The sequence below is a fragment of the Carcharhinus amblyrhynchos genome, chromosome 7 (assembly GCF_965287045.1).
Source record: "Carcharhinus amblyrhynchos chromosome 7, sCarAmb.v2.hapA, whole genome shotgun sequence".
NCBI classification, from domain to species: domain Eukaryota; kingdom Metazoa; phylum Chordata; class Chondrichthyes; order Carcharhiniformes; family Carcharhinidae; genus Carcharhinus; species Carcharhinus amblyrhynchos.
The window spans coordinates 76937241-76955824 of NC_137330.1; the positions used below are offsets into that span (position 1 = coordinate 76937241).

The 18584-nt window shown below is 40.3% G+C and overlaps 1 protein-coding gene across 3 annotated transcripts in view; it reads right to left on the minus strand.

The window, feature by feature from the left end:
• Positions 1-501: 501 nt before the first annotated feature.
• Positions 502-18584, minus strand: part of epha7 (eph receptor A7) — a 252648-nt gene continuing 234565 nt past the window's right edge. For all 3 annotated transcript variants that reach the window (XM_080192638.1, XM_080192637.1, XM_080192636.1), the window contains 4 exons: positions 18330-18479; positions 12247-12440; positions 10012-10167; positions 502-2757 (listed from right to left, as the gene is read on the minus strand). In XM_080192638.1, the coding sequence (XP_080048764.1) occupies positions 2643-2757; positions 10012-10167; positions 12247-12440; positions 18330-18479 (615 nt within the window). In that variant the 3' untranslated portion in view covers positions 502-2642. The remainder of the gene's footprint in view (positions 2758-10011; positions 10168-12246; positions 12441-18329; positions 18480-18584) is intronic.

An 18584-nucleotide genomic window follows, 5' to 3' on the forward strand; every position in this document is an offset into this window, starting at 1 on the left:
CTCTAGAACTAGAGACGAGAAAATCCCACTCATTGAGAGAATGCTATCTGATTTGAGGTGCGGACGTTCGGATGATACTTTAAATCAGATTCTCTCAGGCGGAGGTGAAAGAACCTATGGCATTATTTCAAAGCAGCACAGAGGAATCATTCTCAGTGTCCTGGTCAACATTTGCCTTCAATCAATATCACAAAGAAATTATTGGATCATAATCACGTTTGTGGCACCTTGCTATGTACAAATTGCTGCTGCATTTTCTCCATGACCATGCTTCAAAAAAAAGCAATTTGTGGAGTCCTGAATTTATGAAAGACTCTATATAAATGTAAATCTTTTTCTTCTTGGTCTGATAGTTTATTCAATGGTGATAGCATATTATAACCTGGACTGCAAAAAGTCAAACCAAGCCAAAATGAAAGGGCAGCAGATGAACCAAAATCAAACCACTGGATATCATGGAAGCACTTTTCAAAAAATATATTTACAGTCTTTTACAAAGAATTGAAAAATAAGACCATCAAAATAACCACGAAAAATCTAATGAAATATTTATACAGATTCCGGGTTAACAGAATACAGCAAATTCTGGTGAGAAAATGTTGAAATTGTACTGCTCCCTGACATTCTGTGGGAGTTCAACCAGTCTTTTCCCATAACTCCAGCAGGATAATGGTACAACTGCCAAGGTAAACAGCAGGAATGGTCGACCATCTACACAATTTACTGCTGGTCTCCTTCTGGGCTTCCTGCAAAAGACCAGATGACTCCCCCTGGAGAATTTCAGGGCCACTCTTTCTGAATGAAACAAAAAATAAATAATAGAATGCATAAGGACCCACTCCCCCTCCCGCCCAAAAGAGATAAACACAATTATAAAAACACTGTACATGGTCTGAAAAAGTCAGAAAAATGGCATCTCTTCAGAATTTTTCTTTTTAGACAATGTCTGCTAATCTACAACCTTCTTTGGTCCTAAATGTGATTTTTTTTTAATTATGTACAACTGAAAATAAATGAGTTGTCTGTGAATCTCTGTCAGTGAAATAGAAAAATATAGTGCATTTTCAATGTGTACTGAGTTCACTACAGACAGACCTGTGTAAAAAAATGACAGTATAAATAAATTACAACTTTTACACAGAAGCGTTCACATCCCACAACGCAAGAAGATGAGAGCGGAATTCTGATCTGAGCCGTGGGATCTTTCATCAGACAATCAAATTCAACTTAAACAGCTCTCCACTCACAGTCAGTGCGTACCCAGGCTGCCATCATTTCTGCTATAGCAATGCAGATGAGAAAAATCCAACAAATAAGAGAACTGGTCAGGTTATGCCAACTACAGAATTCTGGATGTGAACTTTGCGCCACATTCCTCTGAGAAGAGATTTTGTTCAGAGTTCAGTAAGCTTGATCGCTTTCACCAATCTTGAGCTCCTTCTGCAGATTCCTGGACTGAAGTTGCCCTGTCTATGGCACCTTTGGATAGGCCCATATTTATTCTACGCTGCACCATCATTGCTCATTCAAAACAATGATCTAGCATCAAACGTCATCTTTCCTCAGTTTCCTTTGTTGAAATGATATGTCTTACATTTCATGTTTCTGTCTGGTCTGAGGCTGGACAAATAAGGTTAGTATAGAAGAGATGTCTGCTTTTACCACTCAGTTGAGAGTTAACTGCAGCTTCTCGCAATGTTTGCTTTGTTCCTAATTTTATTGGTAAAATGTTTCCATCATCAATATATTCATTAAGGTGCCATGCTATAGTATGAGGCCTGAACTAGTTATATCGAACTGAAAAAAAAAATCTGATTCCAAGAATATAACTCGTATTTCTTCCATAATTCAGCCTCTATATGTTTAGGTTCTCGTTGAATAAAATCTTAAAGGACAACTGAAGTCTTCAGAACCAGCAAATTTCTTCTTGAAGTATATGGAAATTGCTTCACTGACCCTAAGTAATATATGGAAGTTCTTGAGGATACTAATATGTACCAAAAAGAAAAAGCATGTTACATTTAAACTAAAATGATCATTGCCTACATGTTGTATAATTGGCATAGCAGTTTTAAAATCATTGAATAGATAAAATAAATTGGGTAGATAATGATTGGTCAATGATTAATTAAAAACCCAGGGCAGAGATAACCTTCTTTGGCTTCTACCCAATATTGCAGGTCAGTAACGAGAAAATAGCTGAATGAACACCATTCAGCAAGCACAAATCTCGAAAACAATTTAATTGATTAACCAGAACATGGTGGGGTGCCTTTGACAAATATAGTCTACGTAAATTGATATGTACACTTTTAAAAAGCCTAGTAGACAAAAAAGAGGTTAGAACGCTCAATGTTTTTCTTTTGTTTTGCTTTTGTGTAAAGTTCTAAATGTTGCAGGTAGTATTTTCTTCATAATGTGCATGTTCCAGCCACTCTTATCGTGTGCTGTGATACATCCATTTTTGTCCTTTAAGTGGCTTCGAGGAACATAGTTACACATCTTCCCTTGAATCTCTGATCCATCACAGGAAGGAACTTAGAAGAATGTTGGTACTGACAGTACTTAGCAGCAGATGGTGTTTTTTCTTCTCCAAATCTTAGGACAGTCTTTTCCCTTTTCACAAAGGGAGAAATGATGTATTACACTTGGATCCCGGTGCCATGCAAGTGCAGCATCTGGGCTCTCATAGTCTGAATGCTGCTCATGATTTTCTTCTGGTGGCCAACTAATGTAATTCCCAAACTCAGCACATCCCTGTGTAACAGAAAGGCACAATGATTAAAAACACAAGGTTAACTCAATACAATAACTTAAAACTGCAGTTGCAAAATGTCCGTAATATTCAAGTAGGGGTGACAAGCATCCTTTCCACAGAAGCAAGATCATTGCATCAAGCTAGTACAGCCAACTGGATTCTTTCTTCAATGTTCACTGACCATTTTTTTATTAAAATCTCCCTCCTGTACTCACATTTGTGCCAAATTAAAATTTCCCCTAGTGTCTACTGATTCAGCTCTCTCTTCCAGAAAATATGTGACATTTGGTGGCAAATCTGTGAAGAAGGTACACCTTCAGTTACATTTAGCTCAAGGCTCAATTTTGGCTGAGAGTGATGCACCACAGTCTCTGTATTTTCACTGTCCCAAAGACCTTCATTAACTTTATTGATTCCTTTTATTATTTTGTACTTTTGCCACAATCCATTCTTTTTCAATAAGAGCTCATTTACCATTTGAATTTATCTGTAATTTGTTTGCCTTTACAACTGCCACAGTATGGCCAAGTGTTTTATCAGCTGTTAATTCCACCAGTTTGCACTCAACCTTGCTGTTATTAACCACTGGTGTGCATTGCTTGCATTTCTCAACAGTGAATTCATCTCGCCTCTCACTTTTCAGTAGTTATGTGCCTGTAGGTCACTTTGCATTTCACCCCTTTGCTCATCCCAAACTGGTAATATCTCTTTCTATAAATGCAAAATTTTAATTACAATGCTCTCATTGAGGTCACTCATACATATTATGAACAGCAGTGATCACCAACAGTCAATCCCTGCAGCATTCCAAAGGTCACAGCTGCCCAATCAGAAATGTCGCTATTAATAACTGCTCCCATTTTCCATTATGCATATAATTCATTATCAGATTTACAACATCCTCGCTTTTATTGGAGCCATAAGATTCTTCAGTAAGACTTTATCAAATGCTGGTTGAAAGTCAAGATGTGGAAGGGTATATTTTACAATTGTCCTTCCTTACATGCTGGTGCACACATCCAGAGATTGCACAGACACGGTCCATGTTTCACCAGCAACCCATGATTCAGGGAATGGAAAATGATGAGTTGTGGGAGCACAACCTCTCTCTATGTTGTCCCAATGAGCACAATTCTGCATTGTGAGTGCTGCAGCAGACAACTGACCCTGTAATGTTTTCCTCATAACTATTATCAATGTGTCAGTCATGACCTACTTATATTGATTTGGAGTTCCGACCTTTGTCCTTTCTAAGTAAACTATAGTTGCTTCCTTTAGAGTAGGGTTTAGTGTTTTTCCTTTCAGGTTTCTATTTCATAGCATCTTGTTTCTGACCTTTTTAAGTTAAAACTACAACTGGTTGTTTTCTCACTCATTCATCACTGCCCTCCTCTCTGCACCGTATCCAGCAAATGGTAAAGATTTACTATCATCATTGCTCTACTTTTACCACATTCTTATTAGTTTTGCATTCATTCCATGTGATCCTGAAGCTTTAAGAAAATTCCTATCTTCTGAAAGTTAGTAAATTTGCTAATATTTATTAATGTCTGGTGACTATTTTCAGTGTCAACACTGATGGATTTCATGCCAGTGCTTCGACTACAAGAATGTTTGGAGTTTATAATTGTTTCAAAATGCATTGAACATTTTTTGCTCATACTGCACACATCCTCTTTTATGTTCTCATCTAATCTGCAATAATATACATCAGACCATGATAGAACAGTGGGGAAGTGCACCTTGAGATATATAGTGAGCAGAGTAAATAGGCCCAGGGGATACTAGGCTCATTCGTTTATCTGGGCTTAGGTTGCAGACAAGCGAATTGCTACCAAATACAGCCAGTGTCATAAAGTTGTGGAAGGGATCGCTTGATTCATATCTCCAGCACAGATTATTAGCTAGCATTCACTTTTGGAAGGCTGCGTGGCCTAATGATATGAGAGAACAGGATTCAGCTTGGTTTTGATGGTCAAACAGCTTTACAGTGTTCATAGTGAGCCATATATTTTAAGTTAAGCAAGGTATAAAATAACTAATGTTTTTGGAACAATTGTAAAATAACGGGAGAGAAGAGAAAATCAGAACAGGAAGAAATGTACAAGGGTATGGAGGGGATTACGATGAATCATAACATTGATTCTCATGGATTTGAACTGGAGAATGGTGTAAAGTTTCCGTGTGAAAAAACACCAAAGGATGCTGAGTGGAATTTCTTCTGTATTATAAACTAGTGGGATATGTTAAAGAGCTTAATACAGGGGAAAAGGATAAACCTGGCACCTACAAAGAATTCATGCTGTCAGTTGTGGAAATGTATTCTTTTTAATTCATCAACCATCAATACACTCTTGATCATCAGTAAAGTAATGGAAAGGGTCATCAACAATGCTATCAAATTGCACTTCCTTAGCAATAACCTGTTCAAAGATACTCAGTTTGAGTTTCGCCAAGGTCACTCAGCTCCTAACCTCATTATAGCCTTGGTTCTAAAATAAGCTACTCACCACCCTGACTTGGAATTGTATCACTGTTCCTTCACTGCTGCTGGGTCAAAATCCCTAACAACACTGTATCAATGCCACATAGAATGCAACTATTCCACAGACACCTCAGTAGCACCTCCTCAACGGTAATTAGGGATGGGAAATAAATGTTGGCCTATCCAATGAAGCCCAAATCCCTTTATGGATATTTTTAAAAATGTGGAATGTGGGTGTCAATAGCCATTTGCCCAGCCACGACTGCCCTTTGAGAAGCTAATGTTGGCCAACCTTCTTATTAGATCAGTGGCTACTGAGCTATTTCACAGGGAAATAATAGTCAACCACAAGGCTATGGGTTGACACTGAGTCACATATAAGCCAGGCCAAGTAAGGACGGCAGCTCCCCTGAAGGATATTAGTGAACCAAATGGGACAATTCAGCAGTTAGATGGCCAATATTACAGATCCTAACCTTTCATTTCAGGCTTTTATAATTAACTAATTCTAAATTCTCCAGCTGTTCTGTGGTATTTGAACTCTTGTCTCTGGATCATTAATCCAAGCATGTAGATTACTACTCTATTACATAAGTGCAATGCTACCATTCATCCCAGGGCCAATAATCAGGGACAAAATGCATTTGCAAAGGTATGAATAAATGAAAGTAGGCACAGATTTGCTAAAAGCAAATTATATTTGACTAACGTCTTCAGATTCTTTGGTGACGTAGCGGAGAGGGTTGACATTGTGTGAAATACCACACAATAAACCTGTTGGTAACTTTGCAGCCCACGGGATTAAAGGGACAGTGGCAGCTTGGATACAAAATAAGAGACATAAAACAGAGTAGTGGAGAAAGGATAGTTTTCAGACTGGAGAGAATTATGCAGTGATGTTACCCAGGAGTTAGCACTGGGACCACTCCTCTTCTAGATCTGCATTTAAGATCTGTACTTCGATATACAGGGCATAATTTCAAAGATTACAATGGTATGAAACTTGGAAATGTGTAAACAATTAAGAGGTTCATAATAGACAACAGGAGGACATGGGCAGATTCCAAAAATGGGTAACTTGACAGATGAAAATCAATGTAGAGAAGGGTGAAGTGATACATTTTGAAAGTAAGACTGAGAGGAAATATGAACAGAATTATATAATTTTACACATGGTGCCAGAAAAGAGAGACCGAGGGTGTCTGTGCACAAATCTTTGAACTGGTAGGACGAGTTGAGGAGACCATTAAAATGTATGAGATCCTCAGCTTTATTAATTAAGGAATAGAGTACACAAGAAAGGAAGATATGCAAAATCTTAATAATTTACTGGTTAGGCCTCAATTGATGTGTTGTGTCCAAGTTTGGGCTCTACAGCTTAGGATGTTAGGGTCTGGGGGAGATTCACTAAAATGGCATGAGAGAAAGTTTCAATTATGTGGACAAAGAAGAAGTTGGAGATATTTTTTCTTGAAGCAGAGAAAACAAAGGGGAAATTTGATAAGGATTTTCAAAATCAGTATTGGTTTCAATGGAGAAACTAGTAGATGTGTTGGTAAACACAGTAAGAAATCTCACAACACTAGGTTAAAGCCCAACAGGTTTATTTAGTAGCAAAAGCCACTTCCTTTCTTGTGTACTCTATTCCTTAATTAATAAAGCTGAGGATCTCATACATTTTAATGGTCTTCTCAACTCGTCCTACTAGTTCTTGCTGCCCCTTCACTGGATGAGTGGGAGTTATATTCACAAACAGGGCATATAAAGACACAAACTCAATTTACAAAATAATGATTGGAATCTGAGTCTTTACAGGTAATCAAGTCTTAAAGGTACAGGCAATGTGAGTGGAGAGAGCGTTAAGCACAGGTTAAAGGGCTGTATATTGTCTCCAGATAGGACAGTTAGTGAGATTTTGCAAGTCCAGGCAAGTTGTGGGGGTTACAGATAGTGTGACATGAACCCAAGATCTCGGTTGAGGCCATCCTCACGTGTGCGGAACTTGGCTATCAGATGTTGGTAACCAGAGGACACAAGAGGTGTTGGTAACCAGGGGACACAAGCTTAAGGGGATTGGCAAAAGAACCAGAGGCGACATGAGGAAAATGTTCTTTTACACAGCGAGCTGCTGGGTTCTGGAATGCACTGCCAGATAGGGGGGAGAAAGTTCAATGATAACATTCAAAAATTCAGTAAATACTTAAAGATTAAAGATTTGCAGGCATTTATGAACGGGAGTGGGATTAGAACTGGCCACAGACACAATAGGCTAAATAGACTGTCATTCTATGAAAATACTTCAATGGAACCTTGCAGAATTTCTGAATGACAAAGAACAAAGAGAAAAGTTAGGGAAAGTGAGCCTGATTGCTATGTGACCAGGCATTTATTTTACCTCTAAACCAAATTTAATATAAAGTTTTATTTTTACAACATATATTAAGAGCTGCATTTGCACTCCGGAGGTGGATAGTGAAAGTTAGCAAATTTCACCTACTTTGGGAAAAAGCGCCCCGCCAGACCTGATTTTCACTTTGGCAGATGTGGGTTGGGTGTGGATGCAGAATGGGGTCGGACTCACCACTCGTAGGTGCAGATCAAAGGCAGCCATGGGGTAATTTAGTGCCGAGGTGGACTGTTTAAAAGACCCACCTTGATTCCTGGGATATCGTCCCAGTTGTTGTTAAATATTAGGCCCTCTAGCCCTCACTCTCACACGCCATCAGATATCCACCATACCCCATGCAAACTTAATGTTAATCCATGTCTCCTTCAACCACCATCCTTTGCCCTTACTTCCTCAATATCAACTCAACCTGTATCCACTATAGACAGACCTCAGGAACCATGTTGAGATTAAATGAAATAAAGGTCTAAATATTTATTGTACCTTTACCTTTACTACTCACTCCCACTCACGGAAGCTCATTCAAAATTTTTACAACCCCTCATGTACTTAATCCCTTCTAAAAACAGACAGACTCATACTGTTAACACCATATCAAAGACAGATAATCCTTCAATAACCTCAATCAAATAGTGAATTTACAACCCTCCCACCCAAAGGTGCAGTGGCATAGTGGTTAACGCTGCTACCTCACAGGGACCCAAGTTCGATTTCCACTGGAGGGGGTGCAGAGGAGATTCACTAGGTTGATTCTGGAGTTGAGGGGGTGGCTTATGAGGAGAGACTGCGTAGACTGGGGCTATACTCATTGCAATTCAGAAAAATGAGGGGAGATCTTATATAAACATATAAGGTTACAAAGGGAATAGATAAGATAGAAGCAGGGAAGCTGTTTCCACTGGCGGGTGAAACTAGAATTAGGGGGCAAAGCCTCAAATTAAGGAGAAGCAGATTTAGGAGTGAGTTAAGGAGGAACTTCTTCACACAAAGGGTCATGAATCTGTGGAATTCCCTGTCCAGTGAAGCAGTTGGGGCTGCCTCATTGAATGTTTTTAAGACAAGGATAGATAAATTTTTGAACATTAAAGGAATTAAGCGTTATGGTGAACGGGTGGGTAAGTGGAGCTGAGTCCACGAAAAGATCTTATTGAATGGCAGAGCAGGCTCCAGGGGCCAGATGGCCTACTCCTGCTCCTAGTTCTTATGTTCTTAAGCCATGGGATGATATCAACAAAAAGCTACTGTAACTGTGAGAACAATTTTATTTTTACGTCTCACAGATATGCTTTGCTTTGATTTTAAAGGGTTGGGGATTTAAATTTGTTTACACTTTTTACCATTCTATGGACTTTATCCATCTTTCACAAGCTTTTGTGTATCCTCCATAAATTCATGACTCCCACATTGCAGGATAAGGTGCTTGTTACAGCAAAAATGGGGTATGTTTGAACTCTTGGTTTTTATGTGTGAGTCACACCCCACCCCTTTGCCCTACTGATAAAAATGCATTGTTAGAAATGGGAGTGGGACTTCTGGGTCAGTGTACTTTTAGCAAAACATCGCTGTTTTTAAAGGTCTGCAAAGTCTTTAGGTTCTGCAAAAATCTGGCCCCAATTTTTTACATAATATGCATACTCCATGAATAACTTTAGCTTCTCTGCATTTCTTTTTACAGTAAACTTTTGTACGTTTTTACTAATTTATATCTCCACACATTTACATGACGGCTGTGATGTTGAACATTTGTTGTAAAAATCCAACTAACAACTTAGGAGAAAAATCTGCAGGAATTCATTGCACCTGTCAAAGTTCAGAATCTTCACTCAGACACTCCATCCCATCCTTTGCTGAAAGGGACAGTTGTGCTATTGTAAAGGACAACATTTTTATTTTTTAACCTTCCTTTAGAAACCTTTTTAATTAGATTTAAATCACAAAGTACGGAATTTAAAACAAAATAAACAAATTATAGTCAAAATCAAATTATATTTTATTACTTGGGATTTGTAAGTCTTTGGGGGTTGCCCACAGCAATCTCATCATCATCTCTGCAAAATTAGAAAATTAATAACCTTATCCGTAATATACAAAGGACTATTTCCTATAATCTTTGGAATAGTTTATTGTGAGTAATTAAAGCAAATACTGTTCTCATCACAAGAGATTTCAGGATTCTTGAGGATTACATCCATCCATGTTTATTGAAAACCAATGATCTTGCTATGGCCTCAAATCCTATGCTATTTTCAAATTGACTGCTGGAGGAAAATGAATTGGTTTCATTTTGGTAGAAAGAATAACATTGCATCATAAACATCTTTCTGCTTCATGGTGACTTTGATTTCTAAGTGTTGAACTCACTCAATGGTCATTCTGGCGACAGATTCCAGTGTGCTATACCCTGCTGCTGTGAAGTTATCCTTGTATCGCTCCATCTTGATGGCCTCCAGCCAATCACCTACACAGCGGAAGGATGTGAAGTCAGGAGTGTTCTGATCTAGAAGAGGATTGATGGGTCTGTATGGGGTGAGGGGAAATAACAATCAGAAAAATCAGCTAAACTACAAGCATCATTGCATTTATCAATTAGATCACAGATAAAATGTCAGAATGTGTCAAATTGCCTAATTTACATAATTAGGAATATTAAAATGTGATCAGCATTGCTGCCTCATAGCAAGAGGGACCCAGATTCAATTCCCGGCTTGGGTCACGTGCGGGGTCTGCACGTTCTCCTCGTGTCTAAGTGGGTTTCCTGTGGGTGCTCCAGTTTCCTCCCACAGTCCTCGTGGGTGGCGCGGTAGCACAGTGGCTAGCACTGCTGCTTCACAGCTCCAGGGACCTGGGTCCAATTCCTGGCTTGGGTCACTGTCCGTGTGGAGTTTGCACATTCTCCTCGTGTCTGTGTGGGTTTCCTCCGGGTGCTCCAGTTTCCTCCCACAGTCCAAAGATGTGCAGGTTAGGTTGATTGGCTATGCTAAATTGCCCCTTAGTGTCCTGAGATGTGTAAGTTAGAGGGATTAGTGGATAAAATATGTAGGGATATGGGGGTAGGGCCTGGGTGGGTTTGTGGTTGGTGCAGACTCGATGGACTGAATGGCCTCTTTCTGCACTGTAGGGTTCTATGATTTCTATGATTCTATGGAGTCCAAAAGATGTGCTGGTAAGGTGCAGCAGCCATGCTAAATTCTCCCTCAGTGTACCCGAACAGGTGTCGGAGTATGGCAACTAAGGCATTTCCATTGCCATGTTAATGTAAGCCTACTTGTGACACTAATAAATAAACTGAAACCCTCCAAAACACTGCCCCCTGATGGGTCAGTTTGTAAATGTATGGCTAGGTATGCAAGAGAGATATGGCGGCCAGGATGGTTGCAATTTCCTCCTTGATCTATGTAAAGGAGGCTGATGTCAGTAGGAAGGCCACATTCAACAACTGTCAGGGTTCTTGCTCCTGAGCCTGACCCAGTAACCTGTGCTGCCATGCCTGGCTATTGTGGTAAGATTGGACTCAACTTGGACATCCCTCAAACTGCATTCCTGGCTCTTACTCATTTGCGATCTAAAGAATAGTGACTACTTGAGAGGTGCTGGGATCACGCATAATAAGAAGGGTCAGGGGGAGGGGGGAATAAAAGATACATAAATCTTCAGAATACATAAAATACTACATTGACAGGGCTAAAATTCTGCATCGCAATTAATGAATCTATTACACTTTAAAGAAAAGCTGTGTCATTTCACATTATCACTTTGTAAAAGAAATCTAGGTGCATTTCTGAAAGAACTGCATAAGGAAACTGACAAACAATTTTAACCTAATTCCTCCCCCTCCATCATGCCCATAAGTCAGACACCAATGGATTATAAAATAAAATGATGTGTAAAAAGATCACCTGATCTCTCCCAGAGCCTTTCCCATTCCCACTGATCAGATTATGGGAGAAAAGAAAAGGTTGTAAATTTACAGTTGTTTTGAACAATGAGTCTTCTACACTCATGGGGAGCCCTGTTGTCACAGCACTAGGATTTAACAGAGGCTCATAGTACTTCTCAAGCATTTTAGTACTCAACAATACTGAGGTAGCACGGCCACTTTATAAAGATGGTAGGCTCCTCATTGGAGCAACTGCCCAAAATAGCTTAAAAATGGTTTCATTCAATTTCTTTCAGGTGCACTTTGACGTTATTTGTCCTTGACATTGTCACGTATTACATTCTTTTAACATTCATAAAACAGAAGCAAATGGATCTCATTTCTCAGCAACTAAGTTACTGAGGAGAAAAATCATTTGAACATGCCATCCAACAGTGAAAAGTCATTTTCAATCATACTCTTCCAACTTCCGTTTCTCCTTATGTTACCATCACTTACACACATCAATTTCATTATCATGACTAAGTGTTAGCTTAGGGTTTAGCAGTGGCCATAAGCTTGTATGCCACCTCCCGAGATATTCTGTGATAGGTAAGCTAATAACTTGGTGATTATTAGATATAAATTCATTCACTGAAGATCAACAGTGCCATAAGCTTCTCTGCCCCTCTGGTTATTTGGGTTCCAGTGCAACAAATTCATGGTCAAGTTTTCCTCACCTGCTGCAGGTGCCTAGAGGGACCTTCAAGCTGTTTGGATTTCGGATCATTTTATCTAGGATCCCAACTATCTGATCAAACTTGGGTCTCTCGCTGCGTTCCTGTTGCCAGCAGTCAAGCATCAGCTGGTGCAGGCCAGGTGGACAGTCCATGGGAGCAGGGAGACGATAACCCTCCTCAATAGCCTTGATAACCTAAAACAGAGAAGAAATGTTGTTTAGAAGTAAATTCATGTATGGCTAAAGTAAACCTTTTCCATATTCTAATTGAATTTCCTGATAGTATAATGATATATCACACTGCATTTACAAGATGTTTTACAGAACAAAACTGAATCCCGACATGTTGAGTACAAGTATTTGCTGCTTCTTTTTGGGAAGAGCTCTTGCACCATCCCTACTTTTTTGGCTGATAACAGCAAATAATTAAAATAATGGACCATATGGCAGGATCACCGTTATTCCATCAAGATCATGTTGCCTCTTGGATATCTTTCTTCTAAGCACTGTATTCAGTTTGAATAAATGATTATAGATGCAATCATGCTAAAATCAACATGAGTTAAAATGGGCCTGTATTAATAGGAAGACAGCTGACCCGACTGACCTTGAAGTTACCAAACATTTTTGTCAGGCCAATCTAGCCGTAGAGCTTAGATGGGAGTTATCAGAGAATGAAGCTTCCCACTTCATCAGCTATGACCAGGGAATGGAAAGTTATTTTCCACTGCTGCTTTGCTAAGCATCAGTCTGCACCTTTCTGACAGTCTGTGTTACCTTTAACACCAAGCGCTATCACACCAGGCGATGTTATGTTTAAATTAGGCACTGAAGCAGTGAACCATTTCCATCTTCCCTAATTGTTTTAGCTCCTGAATGAGGCTCACTGGAGAGCACTTTAAAAGAAGAAAAGTTTATACATATTCAGAATTATTGTGGCACAAGGTGTCCAAAAGTGAAGCAAGCTGATGTTATACAGTCGAATATGTTAAGGGAGATTTTGTTTCAGGGGCTGGGGTACATCCTAGAGAACAATTCCTGAAGTAATTTTCACCTTACATGCAGGAGGCTGGTTAAACTCTAATGTAACCATTGCACCTTTCCCCATTTGGGGGAAATCTCTGTAGCCTCCCCACCAAACATCAGCATTACCACTGACCAGAAACCAAACTGGCCGAGGTACATGCAAGTCAGATGACAGCACAGTGGTAATGTCACTGCACTAGTAATCCAGATGTCCAGTCTAATGCTCTGGGGACATGGGTTCATAATCCCATCATGGCAGTTGTTGTAGAAACCTATCTGGTTCACTAATGTCCTTTCGGAAGGAAATCTGCCATCTTTACAGCTGTACAGTAACTCCAGACCCACAGCAGTGTGGTTGACCTTTAACATATTTTAAAATGGCCTAGTAAGCCATTCAGTTCAAGGACAATTAGGAACAGGCCACATACATTGCCCACATTCCATTAAAGAATTTAAAAATATATAAATACTGTGGTTGCCATAGCAATCAGAGACTGGGCATTCAGGGGTGGGTAAATCACATAAGAAACTATGAACTAGAAGTTGGTGTCAGCAATTCAGCTCTTCGAGTCTGCTCCACCGTTCAATACAATCATGGCTGATCTCATCTTTGCTTCATCTTCACCTTCCTGCCTGCTCCCCATAACACTTCATCCTGCTACTAATTAAAAACATATCTATCTCCTCCTCAACTCTGTTTAATATTCCATTATCGACTGGACTCTGGGGTAAAGAATTCCACAAATTCATGACTGTTTGAGTGAAGTAATTCCTCCTTATTTCAGTTTTAAATCTACCACCCCTTAGCTTAAAACCTTTTGTTCTAGAATGTCCAACAAGGGGAAACATCCGCTCTACATCTTCCCTTTAGCATCTTGTATATCTCAATTAGGTCTCCTTGTATTTTTCTAAACTCCAGTGAGTATAACCCTATACTGCTCAATCTCTCTTCACAAGTCAAATCATTCATCACTGGAATCAATCTAGCGAACCTTCTCTGAACAGCCTCTAATGCATTTACATCCTTCCTCAAATAACAGGACCAAAGCTGTACGCAGTACTCCAGATGGGGTTCATTAATGCCCTATACAGTTGCAACAGTACTCCCTACTCCTCCCTACAGTACTCCCTACTGTATTCCATTAGCAATGAATGCCAAAATTCCATTTGCCTTCTTATTAACTGCTGCACTGCATACTAACTTTCTGCGATTCATGCACAAAGACACCTAGATCTCTGTGCACCAAAGTGTCTCTTTAGACCCCAAAATGGATAACCTGACTTTTCATGTTAAATTCCATCTGCCAAATTTTGGCCCACTCACCCAACCTATCCACATCCATTTATAAATTTCTTATTTCCTCATTGCAACTGCTTTCTCACTTATTTTAGTATCATCTGCAAATTTGGATCTAATACATTTTATCCCTGCATCCTAGTCATTAACATAGATTGTAAATAGTTGGGGCCTGAGAACTGAACCCTGTGGCACCCCACTAGTTACAGTTTGATAACCAGAAAAAGACCCATTTATCCCCAATCTCTGTTTTCTGTTGGTTTGACAATCTTCTATATAAACTAGTATGTTACCCTAGCCCTGTGTGTAGGACCTCACCTTGTGTATTAATCTTTTGTTCGGCACCTTAACAAATGCCTTCTGAAAGTCTGGCTATACTACATCTATAGGAATCCCATGATCCATTCTGTTTGTTACATCTTCAAAAAAAATCTAGCAAATTAGTCAAACATGATTTACCTTTCATAAAATCTGCTGACCCTGATGGATTGCATTTTGAATTTCCAAATATCCTGTTACTACTTAAATAATGGCTTCCAACAATTTCCCAATTACAGACATTAAATAGGTCTATGGTTTCCTACTTCTGGCCTTTCTTCCATTCTGAACACGGATATTAGTATTTTTTCTAATTCAATAGAATCTTTCCAGTATCCAGGGAACTTTGAAATATTATAAACAATGCCTCCAATATCTCTGCTGCTATTTCCTTTAAGGCCCTGGGATGTCTGCCATCAGTGCCTGGGGACTTGTCTGCCTTTAATTCTAAAGTTTGCTCAGTCACCATATTAGGGGACAGCACGGTGACACAGTGGTTAGCACTGCTGCCTCACAGCACCAGGGAAACAGGTTTGATTCCTGGCTTGGGTCACTGTGTGGAGTTTGCACATTCTCCCCATGTCTGCGTGAGTTTTCTCCAGGTACTCCGGTTTCCTCCCATAGTCCAAAGATGTGCAGGTTAGGTGGATTGGCCATGCTAAATTGCCCCTTAGTGTCAGAGGGACTAGCTAGGGTAAATGGCGTTATGGGGATAGGGCCTGGGTGGGATTGTGGTCAGTGCAGACTTGAGGGGTCGAATGGCCTCCTTCTGCACTGTAGGATTCTATAGTCTATACTTTTTTCCCTAGTGATGGCGATTGTTTTAAGTTTCTCCTTTTCAACAATCTCTGCATTACCTGTAACTATTAGGATGGTTCTACTGTCTTCCACGGTGAAATCTGAGGCAAAATATTGATTTAAAGGCTCTGCCATTTAAAATCATAGAAACCCTACAGTACAGAAAGAGGCCATTTGGCCCATCGAGTCTGCACTGACCACAATCCCACCCAGGCTCTACCCCCATATCCTTCCATATCCACCCATTAATCCCTCTAACCTACACACCTCAGGACACTAAGGGGCAATTTAGCATGACCAATTAACTTAACCCGCACATTTTTTGGACTGTGGGAGGAAACCAGAGCACCAGGAGGAAACCCATGCAGACACAAGGAAAATGTGCAAACTCCACACAGATAGTGACCCAAGCCAGGAATCAAACTCAGGTCCCTGGAGCTGTGAAGCAGCAGAACTAACCATCGTGCTACCGTGCTGCCCATTTCTGAGTTCTCTACTATTAACTCCAAGGCTTTGTCCTCTAACGTTGACTCAAGCTACTCTCTTCCTTCTTACATGCTTATAGAATCTTTTGTTATCTGTTTCTATATTTTGCGTTAGATTTCTTTCATAATTTACTGCCCAAAGCCTTTCCACCATCTACAAGGCACATGTGTTGGAACACATTCCCCTTGCCTGAATGTCTGCAGCCCCAACACTACTCAAAAAGCTCAGCACCATACAGGACAAAGCAGCCTGATTGATTAACATTTGATTGTATTATTTACAGAAGATCCCCTGCAGCATCTCACCAAGGCTCTTTCAAAAGCACCTTTCAAAACACATAACCCCTCCCACCCAGATGGACAAAGGCGGCAGATGCATAGGGAAATCATCACTTTCAAGTTTGCCTCCAAACCACACACCATCTTGACTTGGAATGATGAGCAGAATCTTTTGTTCTCTCTGGTAGTGAGCCTGAAGGGTATTTAAGTTAGGCAAAATGGTGGTGTAGCTGAATCCCGTTGCCTTTCCACCTCTGCGAAAACTAAATTATAGTTGAGAAAGGCCACAAATGAACTTCCTACCCTCTGTCAATGAGGCCTTTACATGGCTAATTAAGACTGTTTAAGGGCCTTATTCTGATGCTGCTGGTATTGGTCTAGATGCAGGCGGTCGCGTCAGCATACAGTGTGCATGGCAGCTAAAACTTGGGGTGTGGCTGTCCCTCGATCAAAGGCACGCAGTGCTGCATTGAAGGATTCAACATAGGGAAGGAGAGCCACCTCCATACCTTTGCTGCTGACCTCCCCCCCACCACTCCGTTCCCTGCAACCCCACCCCTCAAAATTCCCTCTCCCCAAAATGAATTTGCTGTGACCTGGGTCACTCTACAATCCTGGGCCTTCAGTACCTGTCCTTCCAGTAGTAACCACAACCTCCCCAGTGGTGCTGTTGAGCACACATCGCTGACCACTAATTGGCCGGCAACTTTCAGTAGGATTTATGCACCCGGATTCTTGTTTCCAGGGAAAGACTCAACAGTGTCTTTGCCATTTCGTAATGGCACATGGCTAGGCATGACTTCCAGAAAATAGGCAGGGCATATCTCTTGCCAGCACTGCAGCTGGCAGGTGAGATCCTAGAAAGCTCAATAAGATTCATGTCACTGGATCAAAATCCTGGAACACCCTCCTTCACCCTCCTTAACAGTACTGTGGGTACACCTACACCACATGGACTCCAGCAGTTCAAGAAGGCAGCTCACCACCATCTTCTCAAGGGCAATTAGGAATGGGTAATAAATGCTGGTCTTGCCAGAGACGCCCACATCCCATGAAAGAATAATAAATGTGAATTGGATGTCACCTAAAATGTTTCCTGGCCTGGGGGGGGGGGAGGTGGGGTGCGGGCACCCGGAAACCATGAAAATTAGATGTTCTCCATTTGACTCCATATTCTCTGGCAAGGTTAGTACCAAAGGACACTTGTCAACATTGTCCTGGAGTATCTGCAGAGACAGTATTCCACGTAATTTCAGGCCTTTAAGAGCTTGGGAGGCCAATACATGAGACAGCTAATCTCATGATAACTCTCAAGATAGATAAAAATCTGAATCTGAAGAGTTTTCAGGTTTTTAGAGGTCAGCAGTGTTGTAGCCATGAGTAGTGACAGTGAGAAAGTTTTGTGCCTGCTGTGAATGCCACTCTCTCAAGGTAAAGCTGATTACTATGCTACATAAAGACGTCTCCACTTGATTTTTGTTGGTATTTTAGAACGTCTTTGATGTCTGTCATTTCAATCAACAAAGCTAACAAATCATGAAACGACTTGCATTTACAATGAGAAACAATTCAATTATTTTGAGAGTGTGAGCTGCATAGAATTAATTGCTATATTTTGCTTTAGCAAAGACTAATAGGGGGCTTGACATATGGTTGGAATCTATTTACACAAGTGAATACATTGATTAAAAATCATCTTGATGGAAGTACATCTCTCCTCCCCAGATGATTCTTACTTAAGCTTGTAGCACTCAGTATCTATAACAATTATCATGGATTGGAATTGCAGATTGTTAGCCTGTGGTTCAATAAGAATCTGATTTCAGTCCACACACACCAATGCAGTGCTAATTGATCCATCAGCTATGAAGAGTAACTTACATCCTGATTGGACATATCCCAGTAAGGCCGCTCTCCATAGGACATTACTTCCCACATTACTATGCCATAGCTCCACACGTCGCTAGCAGATGTAAACTTGCGATACTGTATGGCTTCAGGTGCAGTCCACCGTACTGGAATTTTACCGCCCTGTGATAATAAAGAACATGCCATTAAAGGCTGTCAAAGTTTAATTTTATAGCGGCTTTGAATAAGTGACCTTACAATGCCACCGTTAGCTGGACTGTAGGTCCA